This window comes from Elgaria multicarinata, chromosome 5 (assembly GCF_023053635.1).
Source record: "Elgaria multicarinata webbii isolate HBS135686 ecotype San Diego chromosome 5, rElgMul1.1.pri, whole genome shotgun sequence".
Classification (NCBI taxonomy): Eukaryota; Metazoa; Chordata; class Lepidosauria; order Squamata; family Anguidae; genus Elgaria; species Elgaria multicarinata.
Window position 1 is genome coordinate 33,989,647 of NC_086175.1, and position 26,920 is coordinate 34,016,566.

At 41.4% G+C, this 26,920-nt stretch overlaps 1 protein-coding gene across 3 annotated transcripts in view; it reads left to right on the forward strand.

Annotated features, from left to right (window-relative positions):
* The window catches only part of CLYBL (citramalyl-CoA lyase), a 222,786-nt gene that overhangs the window by 101,805 nt on the left and 94,061 nt on the right, over positions 1–26,920 (forward strand). For 2 of the 3 annotated variants that reach the window (XM_063126109.1, XM_063126111.1), the window contains exon 2: positions 19,742–19,931. In XM_063126109.1, the coding sequence (XP_062982179.1) occupies positions 19,742–19,931 (190 nt within the window). Of the gene's footprint in view, positions 1–19,739; positions 19,932–26,920 lie in introns of all 3 variants that reach the window. The other variant, XM_063126110.1, reaches the window with a different exon arrangement.

Consider the following 26,920-nt stretch of genomic DNA (forward strand, 5'->3'; position numbering starts at 1 on the left):
CATATTTCTTGGGCACGCAAGAGAGGGCCTTCTTCCAGACTCTGGAGCTCCTTGTGGTGGAAGATGGCTAGATTGACTTCCTCTCTCTGTTGTTCATCTGCCAGCATACAGGCCTTATTCATGCAGGCCTTTTTTTTATTAAAGCAGGCAGCTGGTCTGTTGCTAAAGGGGAGTCTATTGTGATGGATGTTCTTTATTTCTTTTCTCACTATATTTTTAATTGAACCTTTAATTTATTTGGTTTTTTATTTTTTTATTTTAATTAAGTTTCCATTTTAGTGTTGGTTTTAGTATTGTTAATCGCCTCGAACACCATATTTAGGTGGTAAGGCGGGATATAAAACAAATAAACAAACAGCAAATGTATGAGACCTAGTATGAAAATGTATTTTCTGAATTGTGGGGAAATTTGTTATTTTAAAGTTGTTTGTTTGTTTAAATAGAGGGGTAGAGGTATGAAATCAGGTCTCATAAAAGCAGTTGGCTTATTCGCTATTGTGAATCCCTTGGATGTAAGTCTGACCCATGGTTTGTTTTTGGGTTAAAACTCTGGTGGGGGTATTTCTCCCTCAATAACTTAGGGCATGTCTACACCAGCGGAGGGAGGAGGGAGGATCTCGCAATATGCTAATTGCGAGATCCTCCCCCTCAGTCCACATGGGCCGCGCAACATCCCAGGCATTGGGCCCATTGCGGCGGCCATTTTTTAAATAATAAAAAAGAAGAGCTGGAGTGCACAAGCTCTCCAGGGAAAATTTCAAGGTAAAAAAACAACCCGCTCCCCTCCCAACCTCTGATGGGGATGGAGTGCCTGAAGAGTTCTGTGGCTGGTTCCCAGCTCCTCGTGTTTACTCGCAAGGAGCCGGGACTAAACTGGGACAGCTGCCCATACTTCCCGCAGTCTTGAGATGATCCCGAGACCGTGGGAAAAATCAGGCTAAAAGCCGTCCCGGTAGTCCCGGGGAAATGGAGGGATCATCCATGGTGGGATAAGGCATGGATTCACACGCTCCTAGAGTGCCAGATTTGAATGTCACGACAAACCAGATGGTTTTTACAAAACCGGAAACAAAGCAGAAGAAACAAAGAGTTGAGAGGCAGCATGCGGACTTGCTCTCACATGGCCCAGAATACCCATGGGCTGTTTGAAGCATGGGTAGTCGTCATATGCAAACCAGTCCTCTAGCTAGTACCAGATATTGGGGGAAAGAGCTGCAATCAGTCAAAGGGCCTTGCTAGACCAGGCCGGCTGAGCCAGCATGGAGGTGGGGCGACGGCGCGCTAACTTTAATGCGCGCCGCCTAGCCTCCTAGACGGCCGACGCGTAGGGACGACGGAAGCCCTGCAGCGTCGGCCATTTTTTTGTTTTATAGGGGCCACGTGCGCCCCGAAGACTGCAGACAAGGTAAGCAGGGTTTTTTTTAATTAAGCCCCCTGCCCCCTCTTTCCCAGCCCTCCCTCCCCCTCCCCCTCGTCGCCTTGTGCCAGCTCTCCCTCCCCCTCGTCGCCTTGTGCCAGCTCCCCCTCGTTGCCTTGTGCCAGCTCTCCCTCCCCCTCGTCGCCTTGTGCCAGCTCTCCCTCTCCCGTGTTGCCCCCTCCCCTGGCCTGATGGGCACAGCGCTGAGCGCTGTGCCCAGTCTGTGGCTTTTTGTGGCTACTTGCGGAAGTCTCTAGACGTTCCACAGCCCCGGCCTCAGGCCGGAGCTGCGGAAAAGGCGTGCCATAAGCGACTTCGCTTATGGTGCGTTAGAGGAGGCTTCAGTGCGGCCTGGGGCCGGATTCCCCTGTGCGTCATGTGGACGCACAGCAGGGAAACCGGCTCTCAAAGCGCGCTAAGGCCTCATCTAGCAACGCCCAAAATGTGGATAAATACAGGTCGTGCATTCCTTGGCTTAAAAAAAATGTTCATGGTACAAATGACACTACCATCAAACAGTTACTACGAAACAAATTGTATGTGTCATGGGCATTATTTATTAATGAAGAAATTCCCTTAGACTGCAATCCTGTAAATACTCACCTGGAAGTAAGTACCATTGAACTCAGTAGGGCTTACTTCTTGAGTAGATGTGCATAAGATTGCTCTATAATGGTGGCTTCCATCTAACAGGCAGCAATCCCAAAGAACTGTACCTTAAGTGACCTAATAGGAGTTTAGTGACCAGTTTCCTCACCATGCTTCACATGATGTTCTTAGATGTTACATGTTGCATTGATATTCCCTCTTACATTCTGCATTTATTAACTGGATAGTTGATGGATATTTGAATATCAACACATCTAGAAGATCTTGAAGTAATAAGGTTCTTAAGTACGTGGACCACAGAGTCGTGGTGATTCAAATCATCTTCCAACAGAAAATTTTCAAAATCCATATCATTGTAATACCTTTATTAGGACAATCAAAGTTCATAAAATGCTGAGCAACCCTTTGAGTCTCCAGAACTTTTCACAAGGCAGGATGAAAACAAAGAAGACAAAGAAAAGGGAGGGTGAATGGCTGATATTCAGGCCATTTGGTTATAATCTTAAAATGGAAAAGTGGGGAGGGGACTGCCAACATTGAAATTATCCTCGACCAGGTACAGAGGTGGTTTCAGGTTGTACCTGGGGCCTTCTCAATGGTTCCTGGGAAGAAGAAACAATCTCTCCCAATGGTTAATTCACCCATTTTTGAAACTGTAAAATCCAGCAAAAACTGCATACATATTTAGATGAACACACAGGTTCCTTAGTAGTGGAAAATAGAAGTAGAGAAAAACTCGAAAGTTTTAAGATCATGAAGCTGGAGATGATATTAGATGCGTTACTAGATTTAAAAAAGTAAATGGAAGCTAAGTTGGGATGGATGGAGAAAATTTTACGCTAGGAGGAATGTTCCATCTTACTATCAAACGTAGTTCTAAGTCATCACCTGTACAGGGCCCAGCTTTTCACTCTAAAGGAACTATGGTAGACCTATGGTAATGAATGGATCTAAGTTGTGACTAATTTTAGTTCCATTTATTTCAATGGGTCTACTCTGTGTAGGATTAACATTGGATACTTCCCTAAGAATGGGCACCCAGAGCCCAACAAGTCCAACTTTTTTTCTTCCTGGCCTAGGTCACACTAGAGTCAGCAGAAGCAGTATGCTAGGTGGACATTGCTGAACTTCTTTCATTACAAGATGGTGGCTGGAGAACTGGGTTCCTGCTTTTCAGCACTGATGCTGGCTGACAGATTTAAAAAAGGAAAACATGCCCCCAGCGCCACTGCTGTGCACTTGAGAAACAGAGGAGAGAGAGATTGGCGGCAGAATGCTGGCTGAAGCAATTTGGGAGTGAGGTTTTAATAGTGATCTCTGTGTGGTTTTAGTGTGTGTGCGCGTGTGTGCACGCACGCACATGCACACAAGAATTGAGGTGTGTGTATGAGAGAGTGCTTAAGACAGAAATCTTAAAGTGCAAGGGTGCCCATAGTCAGAGGTTTGGTTTTTTTTAAATGCTGAGTATGTTTAGTCTTGGCTACAGTATTATCCATGAAAGAAAGAAAGAAAGAAAGAAAGAAAGAAAGAAAGAAAGAAAGATTCCAGGGATTTAACTAGTGTAAATAATAATCTGCAGCAAAAGAACATTCTCTTGATATGTTATACAAACCCCTGGGGTTCATCTCAGTTTTTCAAGTTTGTAAATGGTGTTTTATGTAAAGGGGAGCCTCTTCATTGTCATTAGTAAATATTGTGGATTTTTTTAGTAATCTGTCATGGTAAGAACAGTAATTATGGAACAGCTTTTTTTAAAAAAATTAGGATCTTGCCTCTATTTCCATTTATTCTAAATTTTATTTGCAAGGAATTATGTGTCCTTTCCCTAAAGCATACTATAATCCAGGAATCCCCAACTTTTTTGGACTCATGGGCACATTTTGGAATTTGAGATACTGCTGTAGGCACCACCACAAAATGGCTAGAGGCTTGGAGGGAGGGGGGAATAGCAAGGCAAAGAGAGAGAAGGGGAGAGAAGGAGCAAGGCTAGAGCTAGGAATGGGGAGGAACGGCAAAGAAAGGTGAATGGAGGAAAAAGAGTGTGGCTAGGGGCTAGGAAGGGAGAGAAAGAAGAAGGCTAGGGATGGGGAAAGGAGAGAAAGTGCAAGAAAAGGGGTTGGGTGAGAGAAATAGCAAGTCTAGAGGCTGGGAATGGAGTGATGGAGAGAGAGCAAGACAGAAAGGTCTGTGTGGACAGAAGAAGACTGGATGGGTCTTTCTCTTCCTGCCCACTGAACTGAATGGCTGATCAGCGGCAGGTTGAGGAACGTGAAGGAGAACCTGCTGCCCTAATGTTTTTCAAGTTTTTTATTAAAAAATATTTTTTTGAAGGAGGCAGGAAGTGCAGAACTTCATGGGTGCCATTGGAGCCCCCCCCCCGATGGGTGCCTGTTGGGAATCTCTGCTCTAAGCAAATGGCTTGGTAGTGGAGCAAGGCAATGGGAGTGTTATTTCTTTGGTGTTATTCCTGGGGTCAGGCATCCCTCAATCCTCTGCTTTGGGATTAAAATTAACTTGCTTTCTCTTTCTGTGTTACATGGCTTGCTGGTGGAGGAGAGCAAGGCTATAACGACTCATTGGCTCCACTGACACTTGGGCTCCACTGAAGCTCCTAAACCTGCCCTGCCCTCTGCCAACCAACCCCAGTGGGCACCAAGCACAACTGTGTGCAAGGCAATCTACAGCAAAGGTAGATTGCTGTAGATTGCTGTAGATTGCTGTAGAACAGCCAAAACAAACATTTCTGTTTGAGAAATTTTCCTAAAATCCTACTAGAAGTAACACAGTCTGAAAGTACCAGCTTCATGATTCTAGTACCTCTTTGTCCTTTGCATGTACTGGAATAGTCAGGGCAATGTAACTATCCCAATGTTCCATTTGTTGGCGACGTTTTCATAGGAGCTTCGTAGGTGTAAGGTTGGAAAGTGTCCAAGCAATGTCTTTGGTGTGCGTGGTCTCAAAATGTCAGGTGTGGTACTCCATCACACATGAGGGCATTGCAGAAACCTGAAAAAATTATGCTGATTCTGGTCATATATCAATTCTAACTTGTTTCCCACGCATATATTACCATTGCCGGAAAGCACAAGTGGAAGGGGCTGATTCTCATGTTTGAAGAATTGGTCAAAATTCATGACAGGGTATAGACTCACCCGGAAAAGCCTTGCAAAGCAGTCTTCAGATACACGAAGAGCCACGTTGATCTGTAAGGGTGGGGAAATCCCAAAGATAAGGTCAGGCAAGGACCAACTAAAATGCCACAAAACAGTGAGCAAGTACTCTAGAACTCTTCAGAAGGCTAGATGTGAAACAAGGCATGCCGAGGGTGTGGGGAGGGAGCTGGCTCAATTTTGAAGCCATGAAGTCTGCATTAACTCATAGGGCCTTGCTAGACCTGCCGGGATAAGTTGGCAGGGAGGCGAGGTGACAGCGCGCTAACATTAGCGTGCACCGCCCCGCCTCCTAGACAGCCGACGCACAGGGACTGCGGAAGCCCTGCAGCGTCGGCCATTTTTTGTTGTTGTTAAAGGGGCCATGTGCGCCCCGAAGACTCCGGAGAAGGTAAGCCGTTTTTTTTTACTTAAACCCCCCCCATCCGGTCCTGATCCCTTCCCATGCCTCCTGCCCACTCTTTCCCCACCCTCCCTCCCCATCCCCCATGTCGCCCTCCGTGTCCCGTGTCGCCTGTGCTCCATCTCCCTCCGTGTCGCCCGTGCTCCATCTCCCTCTGTGTCACCCGTGCTCCATCTCCCTCCATGTCGCCCATGCTCCATCTCCCCCCCCCGGGATCCCCCGGCCCGATGGGCACAGCGCTGAGCGCTGTGCCCAGTCCGTGGCTTTTTGCAGCTACTCGCGAGTAGTGAGTAGCCGCAAAAAGCCACAGCCCTTGCTAGACGTTCCGCAGTCCCAGCCTCAGGCTGGGGCTGCGGAAAAGGCGCGCCATAAGTGACTTCGCTTATGGCGCGTTAAGGCAGGCTTCAGTGCGGCCTGGGCCCTGATTCCCCTGTGCGTCATCTGGACACACAGCAGGGAAACCGGGTCTCAAAGCGTGCTAAGGCCTGGTCTAGCAACGCCCATAGTCTTCAGATGGCTTGTGGGAGGAGATAGCAGACTTAATTAGATTAAGGGCTACTAGACGCTACACAACTTTTGAGTTGCACCAGAGACAGCCCCTACAGCTGCCAGGTCAGAGAAACATACAATGGTTGAAAATATAAAATTCAACTTCCCAGCCCTCTCTCCATCTTTAGGCACAGTTGCTATTCTTTTTGGCTGGCATCCTGAAAAGACACAACCTTTTTCTTTTTTCTGGGTGTAAGCGCTTGTTAGCAAGTTGTTCCTCAACAAAGGACTTGTGAAGATTTTTTTTATAAAATAATTCTCTCAGCAGAAGCTATCGTCTCAACAACTTCTTTGTCAGCCATGTCGCTGCTGTCAGTAAATACAAGGTCTTGACCAGTTTCCTTGAATGGATTACCAAAGTCTGTGAAGCAATCCCTCACCCTTTTTTGCATGAACTTAAGTCAGAATGACTCGTATTGTTCCTGGTGACGACAGGCATCTTTACTTTGTTACTGGTTTAATCTCACTATCCAACTCCTCAGTTGACTGCCATATTCCTGGGCCATCATTCATCCAGCGTTGCAGTGCTGAAGGATTCTGTCAGATCCACCGCTCCGCTCCACCTTTACCATTAACTATGGCACTATTTGTTCATACACTGAAACTTAACTTACTGCTGAGAAGAGGCAATTAGTTTTATGAACAGCAAACTGAATGCTGTATAGAAAACTGGCAATTTAGGGTCTATTTCCTCCAGGTCCTTTAAGAGAAATAGTAGCAAACATATAAAGTGATGATTATCAGTGAGATTTTAAGGAGTCACAACAATGCAGAGTGTAAAGTCCTTCTTTGAGCAAAAAGGCCTCAAGCAGCAAGTAGGCCTCAAAGTTCAGGCATGTCATCCACTATCTGAAGATAGGGCTGTGCTTGGATCATATGCTATTTCCAGGGCAGCACAAATCACTATGATTTAGATAATGACATGCAATGTACAATGACCAGTCTACAGGGGTAAGTTTATTATCACTATTATCCCCTAGGGTGGATTCACTGACCAGTCATGAATCTTTGACGTCATTTCATTCAATTAATTCAGTTAGCACACCTTAAAAGGAAACGTGAAAATTATTGATTTTTAAATGGTTACATCCTGCCTTTCTGCTGACAATGCACATCCAAAGTGGCTGATCGAAATAAAATAATAAAATACAGATAAAATAATCATAACCATATTGGCAGTAAAACATTTTTGTTTAAAATTAAATATTATTTAAAACATTTTAGTGTATACGTATACGTATTGTTTTTTTTATTATTATTATTATTACCAAAACTCCCATGAACTATGATGTGTGTAAACTCAAAAGGTGACTGTTCTATTGATTTGAACTGTTCATATATTTTAACATATATTTTATATTGTTAGGCATTATATCTTAACTTAGGAAGATGCATTTTATACATACTTTTAGTATGTTTACCAGCAAAGATGTTTTCTGTCCTGAAATATTTACTTGTATCACAATGTTTAGTAAATGAAATATATTGTATAATTTATTTATCCATTTTATTGTGTGTATAAAAATATCACAGATGCAACATTAAAATAATTGCATAAGTATAAATAAACCCATTTCTGATTTTTTTTAGAATACATGTTATTGTTCAAATCCTCAGCTTCAACAATCACAGCATTGGGCATTATATGCATTTTAATGGATGATATGGAAATATTTAAATACAAAACACAACAAAAAGGCTGCTGTTTTTCTGCTGCCACCATATTGGAAGCTGTGAATATTTCAAGATGGCTTCACATCTAAAATGGAATGCATAACCTACAGTCAGGCAAAATGGGGTTTTTCTTATCACAATTTGCAGTTTTATCAGTAATTTCAGCTAGCACCCCAACTTCTTCCATTTATAATTTAGCATATCTTTTTGTATGGGGACAGAGTTTGTTTCTGAGTTGCTTTCCTCTTGGGTGTCTCCTGTCCTGCTTATCACAGTTCCTTCTCCAAAACCTCCAAAACTTTTTCTCTACCTAATTAATTGCATTAACTCTCAGGGCCTTTTATGCTTTTCCGTTGTCTACCTTGAAAATGTTTAAAGTTCCTTGGCATTTTGTGCATTGTTGGATTCCTGGAACCATTTTTTCCTCAGCCTTTTCTCTAAATTTCCTAACTAATCCTTTTTATTATCATGTTACATTTCTCTCCTTGGTGAATGGCAGTATGGGTATGCTTGTGTACGTGCTTGTGTGTGAGAGAGGGATGGAGGGAAAGAACAAACTAGATAAGTAATCTCTGATATCTGGAGCTCCCACTGTCCTGGGATCAATGTCCCTAATTATTATGGTGCTTTGTCACTCCCACTAGTTGTTTGCCACTTCTGTTTGTCCCTTCTCTGGGAGTTCTTGAGAGATCATGTTACTTAAGGGCAAGTACAGCACCATGTACATTGATGGTGCTATATAAATAAATAATAATAATAATAATAATAATAAGGACAACATCAAGTGTAGGCATGACTGGGCACATGTCAAGGGCCCACAGGGGCCCACTGACAAATGCCCTTGGACTTGCTCCATTTCACCATTTCAGCCTGCTCGTTTGCCTACATCTTGCCCTGGCCCAGACAATGGTGGTAGTGAGAAGGAAGAGCAGTAGATGTTACTGACTACTTGCTCACTGGCTCTCTGCCTGTCAAGCATGCAAGTGGAAGCAATGTTGAAAAAGAAAGTGAAGAGCAATAGCAGTAGTGACAATGATGATGAGAAGGTAAACTCACTGAGGGACCATTGAGGGTGTCTTGTCCAAAGGCCCTCAACCCTGGAGCAAGCACTGCATAGGGAAGCACACATCTGTCTCTCAAACAACAACTGTTAGTTTAACTGCACAGGCACGCACTGACCTCGTTCGCACAGTCACTGCAGGTTAATCAAGCCACCATGGCTTCTTTAAACTGTGGCATGTGCCGGAACATGCTGAGTGACATTTGCCTAATTACCCACCTGGGCGTGGCTTGTCTTGTCTGAGCAGGAAACAACCCTCAAATAACTCATTGCCTGTTGTTCAAGCTGTAATGAACATGGAAACCGGGTCACTCTCTGTTCTACAGAAGTGTCTGGGTCACCAACTCCAGTATCAGTATTGGCCATTGTGTGAACAGAATGCTGGACTAGGTGGACCCTTGGTCTGATCCAGAAGGGTTTTTTCATGTTATTTTGTTCTTAACTCAGTATGTTGCTTGTCATGCTCTTACACTGTGATTGACTTCAGCAGATCTCACCAGATCTACAATACCTCCCCCCATCACACTGGATGATGTAATCTAGCTGTCCACGTGTGAAAAGAACAATAGATTGCAGTTTTCAGGTGAAACAGCAGCCATATTCTCTTGTTCCCTCTCCTGTGATTCCAGTCACATGAAGGGGGATAATGGGAATTTGTTCATTGGCCCTTGATTGTGCAGGACTCTAATCCATGCAGGCAGCCTACACAAATAAAACAAACTCCCATTTGAGAAGTTCAGCCTGAATGTACAGAGGGCTACAGGGATGGAACCCCCTGGCATGATTGGAATCACCTAATGAAGAACAGTTTAATGGGGATTAAGAGAAACAGAGACAGCGACTCGGTTTGCATAATCATGGCGGGGGAAATATGCCACGGACCACTGTACCTTATTTCCCCGCCGCACCTGCTGGCAGAAACTACTTAATTACCCTCACCAGCACAGGTTGCCAGGTTGTCCTAACCCAGGTGGCACAGCTTGTTGGAGTGGGCAGTGACCCTCAAATAAGCACCATCAAAAGGGAGCACAAACTTCCGGGAGTGGCCAGCCATGGGCATGCTTTTTTTTGCTTGTGTGAAAAAGCCTTAAGCCTTATCAGAAATTGCTTTTGCAATTCCCTGCAGTGTCAAAAGCTTGGGCTACTTCTTGAGAAGATTAAGCCCCCTTGGGTGAGCTGAACTTTAATTATTTGTTTATGTATTTATTGTACGTCTATAGCAGCTTTCTGAAGCCAGCCAGGGTGGCATACAAATGCTGCAGAAAATAATAAAAACATAATCAGTTAAAAACATAGTAAAATTTTGAAAACAACCTTAAAAAGGTAACAACAGTTTTTTAAAAAACAAGTTAAAATATGTGTCTCAACCCCCTTCCTTCTTGAACACAGAGGGATTGAGAGCAACTTACGACTAGGGCGTTCCAGAGTTTGGGAGCAACACAAGAGAAAGCCTTTCATGTGTACCTGACAAATGGACCTCTGCAAGTGAGGGTGTCTTCAAAAGGATCTCTCGCACTGATCTTAAGCAGGTTTATTTATTTATTTATTTTATTATTACATTTATATCCTGCCTTTTTTCCTCCAAGGAACCCAAGGCGATGTACATAATCCTCCTCTCCATTTTATCCTCACAACTGGGCTGAGAGTCTGTGACTGACCCAAAGTCACCCAGTGGGCTTCCATGGCCGAGTGGGGACTAGAACCTGGATCTCCCAACTCCCAGTCCAACACTTTAGCCACTGCACCACACTGGCTCTGAGCAGGTTCATACCAAGATAGGTGGCCCTTCACTTAGCCAGTTAGTGGCATAGTTTGTTGGATCCTGGACATTGGTTGACAATAAATCCTGTTAAATCATGGGACTTACTTCCAAGTAATGTTAGGGATTTAGAAAGAAGTTTGGTGGTAAGAAATGTAGATGTGAAGTGATGACAGATAAATCACATTGTATTCTTCTCCAGCCACACCCTATTCCAGTGTTTTTATTTTTTGCCCTCATTTGTTATCTAGTTCTCCACTTTACATATTCCGTTAATGACTGCAAGCTGTCTAAAATACCTCTGCTCTCTGGAGAGCTTGGATTACTTTTTAACACCTTTCATGCGCAAATTAGGCATATCTTGACTGCAATGTGCTTGTCTCCTTCCACTTCTTTCTCAGTCTCTGTGAAACATCTAGAGGAAAAGAAGGTTAGCTTTGTAGATTTATTTTTTTTGCCCCCACCCCCACCCAGGAAGAATTGAATCGAAAAGAAATAGCACAGATATGGTGCTAGAAGATGCTGGTGTTGAAATTCTGCGCATAGATTTAAAGGGGACAGAGAGAGAGAAAGAGAGAGAGGATCTAGGAAAGTGGGAGAGGCTGGGAATAGCACAACTTTTGGTTCTTAACATTTAGGGCAAGTTTCAATTGGTTTTATTGTGCTGCACTGTCACCCAAATGGATGTGGATAGTAGCAATCATAACCACATAACTTAATGGCACCTGTGAAAGACAGATAAGAAACTCCCACTGTGTGCATAATAGGGGTGTATGTGCTTTGTAAGTTGACACACAAAAATGGCTGCTGGAAGCAAGTTGGCCTTTATAGCTGTTCAGTTTTAGTTTTAAAATAATATGTGCACTAAAGTACTTGTTTACCCTTCCATTGTAAATAATTCTTGGACTGAAAGAAAGGGAGAGGGTTTATAATTGCTAATTGAGAATTTCATTTTTAAAAAAGCAAGCTGTATTTATCTTTATTGTTGTAGATTGAATTGATTCTAGAGCACATTTTGGTTTGTTGTTCCAGGTAGTGCACATCACCAGGAATGAAACAAATTACAGATGTTTTTGTTGCAGTGTAGTTCAAAGTCGGTTAGGCTCTCTTCCAGTTTTGCCATTGAATGGGCCAGTGTAATGTAGAATCTAACCGAATTGTAAACTTGGAAGGGCCTGATTCAGATCTCAGTTCAGCCATAAACTTTCAACTTGCAAGCTTTTACTCTCTCAGCCTCATTGCTAAATGGGGATAGTACTACTGGCCTGCCTTACAGGATTGTTGTAAGGACTACTGAGATAATGTATGCAAGGCTATTTGGACCAGGATTATGATCATGATGGCATCACTTATTTCCATAGGATCTTGCCACCAACTCTCAAGACTTGCTGCTCTAGCAAAAGCCTCATTAGAATGTACATTATTAATGCTGCATTATTTTGTCACTCCGGCATTACATATTCCAAAGTAGGTTGCCACTTTGGTACTCTTATCAAATGATCCAAAGCATCCATCTTCATCAGTTTCTGTTGGGGTTCATTTCTGAAGCCTACTGCTGCTATACTTGTCTTGATTATTATGTCTGTAATGATTATTGAAGAATTTCTGTAAAGAGTCAGTGAAGTGTGAAATATGTAGTAAACTCATGGGATACCATATCATCCTTTTCTAGTTAATATGACTTGCATATGATTTTCCATTTGTGTAATTAAAAGCCCTGGAAATTAATTGCAATAAGAGGCTGACACTTGGGAAAGAAAGAAAGGGGAAGGTTCTTTTTTTTATTACTGCTAATTGAGAATTTAGTAGCCTCAGGGACTTGTATAGATATTGTTATATGCATTGTACTATAGATTAAATGATATTTTATTAAATATGTGTGGATATTGGTTTATAATTACTTTTTAATTTTAATTTTTGGATATGGAGGATTATTGATTTAAGTAATTTGAAGGGTCTTTTGTAGAGAGAAAAAGTAATTTTGCAGGAAAAATGTTTTCCAGTCATTATGAAATTGAGCAGGGGATTGGACTTGACGGCCTTCCAACTCTGCTATTCTATGATTCTATGAAGTATGACAATATCATTGCTATTTCGGATATTATCATATGCCTTGCTGGACCACACTCATTTCTGACTAGTTTAGCATCCTGTTCTCCAGTACAGTCAACTAGATACCTCTGGAAGCTCACAAGGCTATAGAGGTCATAGACATCGCCTGTTTGTTCCTGCCATCTGGTTGTTGGGGACTCAGAACCTCATCATACAGAGGTTGTATTTAGCTAACTTGGCTAGTAGTCATTGATAGATCTAACGTTAGCTTGTTTAGCTAATGCTATATTCTTCAGTATTCATGTGGTGAATGAAAATACACAGGCTGATATTTGTTTGCAGAAGCCACTGTGTTACTTACAGTAACAGCCTTATTTAAGTTCCATTGAAACCCAGGGGGCTTGCTCCAAAAAATTTAATGATGAAAGTTGCTATAGTTCTCCTTTATTCTGTTTCTCAACAAAATTTGATTATCTTAATCTCCTGTGCAAGAGGCTTAAATTTTCTTTCAATACTGCTAAAATAAAAATATGGGGACGGGTGTGTTTTAAGTGCACCATTTTATGCAGTATGGCTAAACTGAAGAATATGGGAAATGGTTTTGGCTATTGATTTCGGTGGGCTTAAGCATGCTTAATTTTATGTTGCCTTGCGTCCATTGAACGTCAGTTCTCTGTTTTAAGTAAACAGGAGAAAAGTTGTTAACTATATATGTAAGACCCCTTGATATTTCCAGCAGTGTGCACTGAGGGAGAGGAGAGCCGTTTCACCTGCCCTCATGAAGTCCTTCCTCATGAAGGCTCCTTCCCCTCAGCTGTCACCTCCCGCAGTGATTCCAGCAAGCTGAGCTGAGGGAAATGAGAGGGAGAGCAGGACCATTCAGTTAGCCCTGCTGAAATAATTAGTTTTCCCCTGTTCCCTCCCTATTTCCTTTTCCTTATGTGTCACATCTTTTTAGATTGCAAGTCTCAGACAAAATTGGAGATCAAAATTGGATGGAATAAAGAGAATACATCTCAGGATATGAGGAAATAATTTTTTTTGGTCAAAGTAGCCAAATGTGTTTTGTGCCTTTGGCATCTCTCTGGACATTCCCCTGGGGCTATAAAATACAGACAATACAAAACACCAATATGCGTTTATATACATGAAGATTTTAAAATATCGTATTAATATCAAACTTATTAATACCATGTCCATGTGTACCTACCCAAAACTAGCAAATAACCTGCAGAGATCTCTGAAAATATATCTCATAGAATAAATCATGTGACTGTTGATATAATTTGTATAAAGTAGTTAATCCCCCCTTTAAATCATTTCAGATTGCACTGGTTAGATTCAAGGTCTTTCATTTTTGAATGTATGGGACACTCTTAGGGAGTATCTTCAAAGCTTAAAGCAAGCCCTCTGGGCAGGGACTACCTTGTTTAATTGACTATATGTAACCTGCTCTGGGACTTTGACTGAGGAGTGGCACAAATTTGCAAATCTCCATATAAGTATCCTTGAGATAATGTACTTGATGGGTTAATAAGAAGGCCGGTGTGTGTGTGTTAATGCTGGTGGGTGGAGTGACCTTGATTAACCATTTAACCTATGATAGCAGTTTACCATTTTATGGTTGAAACCTATTTTATTGTAGGCCTTTGTTGGTTACTTTTTCATTTGTGCTTAGGCCTATCATTCTCTGAAAAGTTCCTCCTTTTTTCAATTTACATTTCTTGTGAACGGATTTTACTGTGGCATTAAGTGACAAAAATAATTGAAAACTGACATTCCAAGCAGACTTACTTGAAATTAAGTTCCATTTGAAATTGGGAAGCTCAATGGCCAAGCAAATATACTAAGGGGATTGTAAAAGTATCACAAAAATTATCAATGACTCAATAAGGCTTTTGATTTTGTTGTAGTTGTTCAGTGTTCACACTCTCCTTGTTATGGGTCCTTAAAAACACACAGAAGGAAGCCTAGGATTTATAATGCACAGTTTATATGCAATAAAACAACCTACTCCCCTCCCTCCGCCTACCATTTTGGTTCTCTAACAGGCAGCTGCTCTATAGTGTGACCTAGTCAGGTCTATTCGAGATCCAAGGTTTGTTGTCATTGGATTGATTTTTTAAAAAACAACAAGTGAATCTTCACTGTTCTAATTCACACACTCCAGATTGTGTATCCTCTCCAGTTCTATAATACATTTTCTTAATCTTGGTTTCAAATGAAGACTCTGTCCTTAGTGCTGATTTCACTTACAATGGGCTTGACCCTGTTTGTACCTATCTGCTTTAGCAGAATCCATCTTTATTTACTTCAAAATGTGACCAAAATGGGATTTCATGTGGAGGTCATATGAACCAAATCTAAAGTCTCTTGTTGGGTGTGTGTTTTTTAAAAAAACCTCTGGTTTAGAAACCCTAAGAATCTGTGTTCTTCTAATCTTCCATTGTAACAAATATCACATTTTTGCATGGCGAGAATGAGTTATCTGTTGTTTTCACTATTTGCATAATTAAAAGCTGTGTGTTTGACATGCTGGTTCTGTTTCAACTTAATTAGAAAATGTTAATAAATCCACACCTTTTTAGAGTTAGTAAAGTCAACTCCATTGAAACAACTAGATGTCAAATATGTTGATTCAGTAATTGGCATCCCAACTACACATTTCCTTGAAATTCACCATTTAAACCATTGGGACTAAATTTTCAAGCAACTCTCTTTAGGGTCAGAGTTTCAGTAAATTTACACAGACAAGTAGAGAGTACATCTCCAAATTCCTCTTAATGTCTTTGCAGTTGTGAAAGAAAGATGTATCTGGGAACAATTGGATATTCTGAATAAAAACATTAACGATTATTCATCTTTATTTTACATAGGTTTTTAACAATTGCAAGGAACTGAGGTCTTCTTTAAAACATCAGCTTGCCTCTCGTTCTCTTGATATTTTTATTTCCCTTTCATATGGACTTTTGTAGGTTCTTGTCACTTCAAACGTGAGAGGACCCTCTTTTCTTTTGCTTTACAATACACACTAGGAGAGAGGGGCTCCCCATTTTTGCATATTCCTCCTCTTGATCTGAGATATTGTAGTTGACCAGATTTAAAACACTACAGTATTTAGGATCCCTGCGGTGCCATTTTATGTATTTGGACCGGAACGTGCCCCCAGCAAATAACTACCTGAATTTCTTTTAATTACACAATATAGCTGCATTTACTTCAGGTTCTTTTTGACTGATGCTGTAAAGCAATTGTAACCATGGATGATGGGATTAAGTGCCTCTTGAAGTGACTTTAGCTTCTTGTGAGAACAAAGGGAAAGAAGAGAACACTTAGCCCCTTTTTGAGTAAGCAGCTTTCCCCCCCTCCAGCGTATAAAAGAAATACAATTAACAAACATTATCCCCAGAGGTAAATTGAAATGTACATGTAGACAAAAGCTGCTCTTGACTGCAATTAGACATATATGATCTGAGATATTTTAGCCATTCATTAGTGTTAATTCTGTGAGAAACAAGCCATCAGAACAAAATGATTAAAATGTTAGGCCGACAACCAGGATTATGAATGTGCAACTATCGACTTATTCTGCAGCTGTATCAATAAAATTCTTTGAATAACCCAATTCTTTAGTTGGCTCAGTTGTGTGTGCTCAAGGTTTCTTGGTGTTTGTTATAAACAATGTAAATCGTCCCATTACATAGAATTTTATGCAAATGGTGGTGTTTTGAATTTCATATTGCTGCCAGTGCCTAATGAAATCTCAAAAGCCGGGGATAGGAGTCATGGAGCAATATTTCTTACTGCTAAGTCCCATGGCTTTCATATCCTGTCCTTGCACTTACCAGTAACTAATAGAAGCAGAATACACAGTGCAAAACTGGCAAGTAAGTGCTTAATTTAAGCAATTCGTACAGGTTGCAGAATTTAGCTTCTCTTGGTTGAGAATTTGGGCTGTTGGAGCGCAAAATGTTGATATTTGTCAAAACATCAAAGCCATGATTTTGGAGCTGGAGAGCAGTGGGTAGCACAAGTCAATGTGCTAGGGTCCAAGTATAACCCACCATCCTGAAGAACTCCATCCAAGAGAAGAGAGTTGGGTAAGGGGGGATATAGTGAGTAAGAACCAATATCTCTCTATATATTTTTGTCTACTATCCAGGAGGTCTAAAGATGGCAGTTGGGTATGATGCTGACACTGGGCCTTGGTTGAGTTGGGGAAAGTGTGCAATATCTAATGCAACATGAGCACTAATGTAAATTACGTTGTGCTAGAGTAAGGAACATCTAGAGCAACACAGGTAGCTTCACCTGACATGATGCACGTTGCTCCAACTAACCCTGTTGCACTAGAGTTCCTCTCTGCTTGTGTAACATAATTTATGCTAGCGCTCATGGCTCATTGGACACTGCCCACTATTAATTAACACATTTATAGTGGAGTCCTGTGCTCTGTAATGGAACCAATTACCTAGGAGGATGGTGGGTTCTCCGTCGTTGGAGGTTTGGTTACCCATCTGTTTGGGATGCTCTAGTTCTGGGATTCCTTCAATGAGCAGAAGTTGAACTATGTGGCATAAGACCCCAACTCTATGATTCTATATTTACTTGGAAGTGAGCCCCATTGTATTCAGTGGTGTTTATGTCCAGATAAGAGTGCATATGATTGCAGCCTTAATTCATTACCACATTTAAGTTCAGGGATGATGTCAATATTCACAATAAGTACTCCATTTTATCTCACAACACTGCTGTGATGGGTAGGTTAGAGAATGAGTGGCCAAACGTCACCCAGTGATTGAGGTGATTTGTAACAAAAAATTCCTGGTTCAAGTCCAACACTATCCACTGTATCACACTGGCTCTCCACAAATCAAAAGACTCCTGCTTTATAAAGTATCAGTGTTACAGAAGTTGTGCCCAATATTACAATAAAAACTATGCAGAATATACACACTGCCCTGTATATAAAATGTAATCACAGTTCTCTTTGTAGACTTGAGTATTGTGCTTTTTGTTACCTTTTTGGTTTGTTAGATATTACTTATTATTGTTATATTATTTTATTATATTTATTATAGTATTTATTTTATTTTTGCTATAGATATCTATTAGCATTGTTATTGTTATTGTTATTATTTCAATAATAGATGCAATATCTTTTAAGGAAATACTTTCATGAAGCTAAACCGACAGTTTACCTTCTCTGAGGGTGCTTGTGGGGAAAACAATGAAGACAAAATGTTCTCTGGGGGGGGAATGAAATCTACCTGCTGTCAGTTAAAAGAAACAAGTTTGGAAAAACACCCATTGTTATCAGTCTCAAACTTATTTATTACAGTACTTTTTGTTTTACATTTCCTGGTGGGTTTATCTAAAAGGAAGAAAGCAAAATCATATATAATAACAGATATTGGATAACACAGCGCTCTTTTAAGAGTTTCAGTTGGGAAAAGGTATTATTTTGTGATATGTTTGCAACTCCTGTTATACTAGGAAACAACCCCCAAAATTGACAAAATATCTTTATTAGAACTAGCTCTGGAAGATTTATTTATTTATTTACAGGTTTGATATACCATTCTATATCCAATAATATTCCTGAGTGGTGACCAACAAAAAGAATTAAAATATTTAAAGTCAAATTGTGCCAATAAAACTATAGCTGTTCAATGAGGGAAAGCTTGTTTTAATCAAGAGATCTTCAGCAGGTGCCAAAAACAAAACAATGTTGGTGCCTCCCTGACATCAGCAATCAAGGAGTTCCACAGAGAGAAGGCCAGAACACTGAAGGTTCTACTCTAAATGGACTCCAAAGAGACCGCAATGTGGAACCACCAGGAAAATAATAACAGTAGGACTTTGTGGTCATATCTGAGCAGCCTGTATTCAAATGTTTACTACATTACAAAAATGCCCTTTAGGAAAAGGGTTAAGCACCCCTTGCCATAGCACTGCTGCTGCAATATAATTCCTAGCCCCCGCCCTCCAGCTACATTTCCAACAGATTTGGAAAGCAATCCTATTCACAGGTCTCCCCACCTAATGTATCATTTAGCCTTCAGCTATGAAACATACCAAGTAGCTTTGATCCATATCAGCTATTACAATGTAACAAATCCAGGTTTACCAGAGTGGGCTGGTTTGCACAACCAGATTGTCGTGTCATATCTTGTCGGAGGGTTAAACAACCTTCAAATAACCCACAACAGTCTATGGATTATTTGAGGTTGTTTAAGCCATTCAACAAACCACCTGCATTCGGATGACATGACAAGCTGGGCCTGAGCGATGATTATTCAGATCACAGCTGGCATGTGCCATGGCTTAAACAAGCTACCTTGGCTTGTTTAAATTGCGGTGATCGTGCCAACCAGGTCAGTGTGTACACTGACCAAGGAGCTCAATATGTGTGCTCTAACACACATCCATACTTCCCATTTTAGTTGTATCCTGAAGAAATATAATGTGTGAAATGACCCTAAGCCATTTTACAGGGTGGTTTTGAGGACCCTGGGCCCTGGTGAGAGGAGGGTCTCTTTCTGCTGCTTGAGGTTGGGCTGTATAAAGTGCCTTGTGGCAGAGAGAAAAGTTCTTTCCCTTTCTGCTGTGAGTTTGATGTGGATGAAGTATCTTATTGTTAGTTCTCTTAACCTGGATGGTTTAGTGAATTGCTTAATGTGATTATGTTTTATTACTGATATTGGATATTGTCAAATGACCTAACGTATGCCTTGTACTCATTTTAATATGTTTAAATGAACCCTAATTGAGTTACCATTGTAGTATCATTATGGTGATTGTATTTGTTTGTTTTGTGAACTGTTTGGAGCACAATGTATTGTGGGAAATCTGGTATACAAATAAATTGACTGACTGTGACTAGAAAATGCTGCTTGGTGCTCCTCAGAGGAAAGTGGCATGCAGTTGTTCACAAAGTAAGCAGTTATTGTCTGTAATTAAACAGATGTAAACATTCCTGGAATCGTTTAAGAAGAAGAAAACAAAGCACTTTTGAGAGACTAATAAGAACTCCATCTTTTTACAGGAGGAATCCTCTGCTGCCTTTTGCGGTTCCTAAGCTTGATCATCACTTGACATATTCTCGCAGCTACATACCCCGGAGAGCTGTTCTCTATGTGCCTGCAGACGATGAGCGAAAGATGCAAAAGATCCCATCTCTCAATGTGGATTGTGCGGTGCTGGATTGTGAAGATGGCGTAGCTCTAAATAGGAAGGTAAGCAGTACATTATCCATCAAGTTGTGTGTAGTAATTATTATGGTACTTTAAAGTGTAATATGAAGCAATATGACTCTGTGTTGAAACCAAGCCTGGAACATCACACAGTGCTCTGGCATTCTCAACCTAGCCTCCTTTTCAAACACTACAACAGCCTTCCCTAACCTAGTCCCCTCCAGATACTTTGGACTACACCTCCCATAATCCCTGAGCATTGGCCATGGGAATTGTTGTCCAAAGTATCTGGTGGATGCCCAGTTGGGAAAGACTATTAGAAGGCTGAAGTGCAGGACCAGACTGGTGCGAATCTCTCAAATCGGATGTGCATTTGTGTGTGCCCATTTGTCACTGACCTGCAGAAATGCACAAGTGCAGGCAAAGCCTAAGCCCTTCTAGCCGTTGTGTGACCTCTTTTCCTTTCCAATATTCCTGGCAACTCTGGCTACTAGGGCCCCCCACGTGAACCCCTCAGGAGTAGTCTATCATGGTGTTCCAGCTTTGCAGCCCACCATCACTCCTAGGGAACATTTGTGCAAATTTGCAGCTCCAACTTGGGGGGTTTCATGCAGTTGCTGCACATCTTTATGAAATTGCAGTGGCTTAGAAAAGGACCACTGCAAATATACACAACATGGCACCATGTAGACTGATGCCCCTCCCCCCCCCCAGGACCAGTGTCGCCACGATTAGTGTCGCCAGAATACAAGCCCAGTGATAAACCATGCTTACTTCTAAGTTGCTTGTATGATGATTGACATTAGTGTGAACTGGAGCCCTTCTGTTGATCAGAATACCGAATGAGCAAGACATTGGATTTGTGCGCTTGTGTTGCCATACTTCAGGGTGAACAAGTGAATAGTATCTCTGAAATTTTGTGAACTCCTCACTCTTCTGTATCTAAATCTTGAGTAAAGCTGATGCTTTCATTTAAATGTGCCCGAAGAGTTGCCAACTCCACTTATTTAAGGGGTGGTGAGTTGTGCTTTTTTCATTAAGTGAGCAGCCTCCCATGATGCATCTGTTGTCAGACTGTACCACTTCAGGCTAAAAGTGTGGATAGAATGTTGTGTAATAAAACTCCCTGGACCCACAAATATAATGTGTTCTAGCTTAGCCTTCTCCCTGACATGTTAGTTTGAAATGAGCTGCGAGCTGTTGTTTACATCAGAGAGAACTCATATTAAAAATATTTCTGCTTCCTGAAATTGTACAGTGCAGCAGCAGCACAGCAATAGGTACATTTTGTGAGGATGCTGATGATGTACACGATGTTTAGATCTGGGGTGCAGAACATCTGGCTTATGAGCCAAATGTGGACCTCCAGGCTCTTGTTCCAGATCAGGCCTCTGCTGAAATACCTCCTGCAAAGAACAGCCCACAATCTCCTGAGTCAGTCTATTCTATTGTCAAATAGCTCTTAAAGTTAGGCTGTTTCTCTTTATAGTTTAGCTAAAATCTCCACCCATTAGTTCTGCTGTCTAGAGAAACAGAGAACAAGTTTGCACCATCTTCTACATGACATCCCTTCAGATATTTGAAGACATATTTCATGTCCCCCTTTAATTTTCTCTTTTCCCCAAACTAAACATATCCAGCTTTTTCAACCGCTCCTGATAGGACTTCCAAATTCTTCTCTGTCCTAGTCATCCACTTCTGGATGCACTCATACATACACCTGCAATCCTTGATTTCTCATAATCTGAACATTTGGGGGGCTCACGTCCACAGTGGAAAGCATTGTAGGTGAGGTGAAATAAACTGAGTCGTATCTTTGGTGCTTAGTGCCCTGTCTTCATGGCGCCAAGTTGGCACAGCCTCCCCTGCAAAATCCTGCAGTTTTATTCACCCAAGGAGGAAGCACAGGGTTTCCGGCTGTCATCCGGCTACTGGAGCTGCCCCCCACCCCACCCTCTTCCTGGTGGAAGGCGACCAATTGCTAGCCGCCTTCCACTAGGACCGCTGCCCCCTGGATTTGCCCTGGGAACGAGCTCAGATTGCTCCCAGAGAAAAAGTTGGGGTAAGTCCCTGGCTGCGAAGCTGCGTCTGCGTCTTGTAACTGACACAGTGCAGATTTGCAGCTTCTGTGGGGCTTTCCCCGCATAGAGACAGCCCCAGTTGCAATGACATGCCACACTTGCAGTCTCCACATATGCTGCAATCACTGTGTGAACATGCACGTGTAAACAACCCTTTACCAGATGGGTAAAAAAAATCATTTTTAAAATGAATTAGGTATTCAGATTAGTCTATTGATAACATTACTGACATTGAGAGCATTATTTATTGCCGCACTGCATTCAATGAGATCTCTGGAGTGAGTTCTTCTGTCAAGCAAAATTGAGATTACCCAAATATTTTGGAAGCCCTCATAGCTATAATGAAGTAATATAGAACTAGGCTGGGGAAATCTATTTCTGAATCTGGTAAACTAACTCGTCTAAGGAGCTAAGTTTAGAATCCAGAATTTTTTATTATATTTAGAATATGAAATAATAATAATAATAATAATAATAATAATAATAATAATAATAATAATAATAATTTCTTACCCGCCTCTCCCTTTGGATCGAGGCAGGGAGCAACATTAGTACAGGAATCAATACATCTTAAAAATTCTTGATTTTACATTGATCTGGATAGGCCTGCCGGAAAAGGCTAGTCTTTAAAGCTGCCTTAAAATCACACAGACAGTTAATTTTACTAATCTCCTCTGGCAGGCCATTCCACAAACTGGGGGCGACAGAAGACTTTAGACTTTAAGTTCAAAATTTGTTGGCCTTTACCCAACAGAAATATCATAGAGATTTATTAGCAGGTAAGTCATCAGGATGCAAGGACAGCAAACTCTAGCCTGGGATTTTTTCAGAAACAGTGATGGTGGCCTTTTAAGAACATAGGAAGAAGCATGCTGGGTCAGACCAAAGGCCTATCAAATCCAACAGCCTGGCTCCCTCAGTGGCCAACCAGATGTGCCCCTGGAAACCCATCAGCAGGACAGGACATATTGTGCTGTTGTTTCCCGTTACCTGATTCTATAGTGGTTTTACACACACAAGCTCTTATTAGAATTGTAGAAGTAGCTAACTGTTTAGGGAAAAAATACACATTATACTGATAAGACTGAATAATCAGTGATTCATTTATTGCAACAAAATACTTTATAGTACACTTCTCTCTCTTCCTGAGTGATCCCTTTCTCTCATTGCAGTGCGACCATCTCTATGTATCATGCTTTCATTCTTCTTCCAGAGTGGATTAAACAGAGACTTCATTGTTCGTTCCTTTAGGGAACGTACAGTTACTCTTATTAGAATGCTTTCTAGGCCAGTATCTTCTTCTATTATTATACTTCAATCCTTTAAGGAGGCAGAAATAATTCTTTACAGCTCCTAGGTAAGGTCAATATGGCAATACTTCTGTCAGAGTTCTTATTTTGGTACTAAATGTATTGCTGGTTGCTTCTCTTCGGGCCTAGGGAGTTGAAACTGGGCACTGTGGCTTACAGTACGAGTCCAGTAAGCTCAGAGCAAATAGTTCTCACAATTAACAAAACAAATTACCTTTGAAATACTTGTTACGATGAGCCAACAACAGGTGATGGTAAGTGTGGAGGTTATGGGCAGGGCCAGGTGGAAGGCCAGTAAGAAAGGACAGGTGTGTAGAACAGTAGGGAACTCACCAACAGAAAGTTGTCTATGCTTGAGGCTTGCTTGGCTACTTCCAAATTATGTTCCAGAAATTAAAATCTTGTTCTGTTTGTCCAGCGCTCTTTATTGACAGCCGGGTAAGCCACTGGTAAGTCCTAACCTGCTATTTGGTATAGAAGGTTTGGTCAGTAGGTTGGAACAAAGGAACTGAAGCATGCTAAGAATAGATTTGAACTCTCAAGTTTACAATTTAGGCAGGCTATATTTTGCCATGCATAAGTGAGGAGCTGTCTTCAGAGCAGTTAATGAAAATGCTTAAACCTAAAAAAAGAGAGGAGGGGGAAACAAAACTTCAGAGAAAAATACATATTTTTTTCTTATTGGCCCATTAGTAAACACACCAAGTAGCAATACATATAAATCACATGGCCTCTAACTGCTGACCCAATACAGAAGCCTGGAAGTGACATGTTAGTTGTTTAAAAGGCACTAAGCACATAGAGAATTACAGTTCTGAAGCCTAACTGATATATACCTGATATGCTTATGGAACATCTACATTAAAATGACCTAAGTAGGAGCTCCATACCTAATGAAAGAGTAAAAATACAATATATAAAAGGAGCATGTGCAAGTGTATGTTATTTTGTGTATGTTATTAAGGTGTGTATTAATCAGAAAAAAATATAGGCAACTGTACTTGGTTGGAATTTGATCAAAAGTCTGAAGTGCTTCAACCTATGAAATAAATTGAAACCAAGGTGATATCTTTCTTAAAGTTAGGATTCCTTGTTTGCTGCACTTGCTGAGTAAGTTTATACAAAGTCATACTCCCAGATTTTTCAACCTACCACTTTTTAGTTGGTTGTTTTGGGGACTTCCACTTCCACAGTATACATGACTTTGCAGCTGTATACTATTGCTTAAGAATAGTATATGCAGGAATTCAGGATTATTAGGTTCAAAAAGATGAAGAAGCATAGCAGTGGTCTAAGATGAAGAAATTCCTGACAGTAATTTGCAACCATGTCCCAAAACTCCTGCACTGTAGAACATTTCCACCAAAAATGAAAATATGAAGCAACCAGACCACACGTCTTCCAAGAACATTGACTGTAATTTGGATGTATTTGGTGAAGCCTTGCAGGAGTAACCTACCAGCTACCAAGAACTTTGAATTGTGCTTTGTTTATATTAGTGTCGATAAAATAAGTTCAAATACATTTCCAATCATCTTCTTCCAAAGATTCACCTAAGTCACTCATGTCCACTTCTGTATGGGAGCCACTGAGCACTCATCCTCATCATTTTAGAATCCCCAAATGCCAGATTGGGGATACCAGGAGTATGCGGTACTGGGCTGGGTCTAGTATATAAGGTACCTTCAAATAATCCTGTATCCATTGATATGAGCACACCAGATAAAAGAGGAAGGTTGTAGGTTGTCAGTGGTAGAGCACATACTTTGCATACAAAAGGTCCCAGGTTCTACTGCCAGCATCTCCAGGTAGGGCTGGGCACTGTCTGCAAACATGGAGAGCCACTGCCATTAGACCAGGAGTGGGGTACCTTAGGACTTGCAGGGAGCAAATCCAGCCCTCCTGGAGTCTTAGTCTGGGCCTCCAGGGTTTCCAAGATGGCCACACCCCTTTTGCCCAACCACTGGTTTTGTGCAGTTTAGAAGGTAGAAATGCATACTTATCTAAAGCTTACTTACTGGCAGTAAGAATTTTAAGCTACAATAAAGGGTATCTTCCTTTGTATTTGGCACCACCTCCTTTGGTCCTACCCACCATTGAAATGTGCCCCCCCCCCCCAAGAACTTCTCCAAAGTAAATTCAGTCCTTGGGCTGAAAGAGGTAAAGAGGCTCCCTATCCCTGGTATAGACACTGCTGAGCTAGATGATCTAACGGAGTCTAAGGCAGCTGCCTACATTTCTATACACTTGATTGCATGGACCCTGAGTTACCTCTACCTTTTTTAGGGAGGCACAGTCACACTAATTGTGTGGCTGCATGACCAGGCATTTGCATGGTGCCCCTGTCTCACGCATGACATGGAGGAGGGCCGGGTTATTCTACCACCACCACCACCCAAGGAGCAGCAAGTAAGCATGGTGGGTCCCAGGCTTGCAATAGATGGTTCAGCTTTGCTATCACAATTAACAGCCCAGCTGTTGCCTCCCACCTATAGACGTGGCCCTTAGAATCATTTTGTTCATGCAAATGGTACCAAAAGAAACTGTGGCCTCAGTTCAGCCATTTTCTGTTCAGGACCAAGGTCTTGGCAAGCAGACAAACATCTAATTTAAGCTTATTACAAAATCTGGGTCCCGGCCTAATGAACACAGAAGTTCGATGTGCCTCCAAATAGAAATAGGTGGTAGTTATAAATAGCACTGCGCTCTGTGCTTCTCCAATTGCCCAGAACTCTCAAGGCACAGGTTACTTGCCCAATTGGCAAGTTATAAAAGCATATTTTGTTATACGGCTGTAATTAGAATCCGATTTTTGAGAAAGAATTACTGCTCAAACTACCTCTACGTCTGTTCGTATTAAAGAATATTTGCAGAAGTCTTTGGGTTTGTTACATGTATGGGCACACTGTCAGAGTACATACTGCCTCAGCCGTGCCTTTTCTCTGTGGCGATGCCTTGATCTCATGCTACAATTGGAGCAAGTAGCATGCTGTACGAAGAGGCACTATCCCCCAACGTCTCCTTTCTTATCACTGACTGAAAGAAACTGAACAAGGCTGGTGTGTAGGAGATGAATCATGAACTGGGTCAGTTGTGGTGTATGTTTTTTAAAAATTGCAAGCTAGCTTATTGCAAGCTTTTACAGCATCAATAGAAAAAGCTGCGGTGGGCTTCGTAAATCTCCGGCTACTTCAATTAAAATCAACAGTTTTCCTGTATTATGTGATGATAATCTGTTTATAACAAAGCCAAATGGTTGGGATTTGTCAATGTATCAGGTATTTCTCAGGGCTCCTAGCGGGAATTTCAGTGAGCACTTCGCAACGAGAGACACTGATAACTGGCGTATTTTACAAGGTCTTTGCTTTATTTATTATAAATTAGTGCAGTAGCTAATTGTACTCCTCCTACAGGGAGAAAGCTAGCTGATGAGAAGATAGAGAATGATTAAACATACACAGGCGCTTGGCGGGATAACATGGCTTCAAACGACAAAGAAAATTGGAATGGGAATGCTGCTTTCCCAGGTGTCTTGCCATTATTAAAAGACTCAGCAGCTTAGGGAAATGTCTTCAATCAGATTTGGGAAGTCCAAGAGGCAGTATGGTGAAGTATAGGCAAGGTGAACGGCACAGACAAA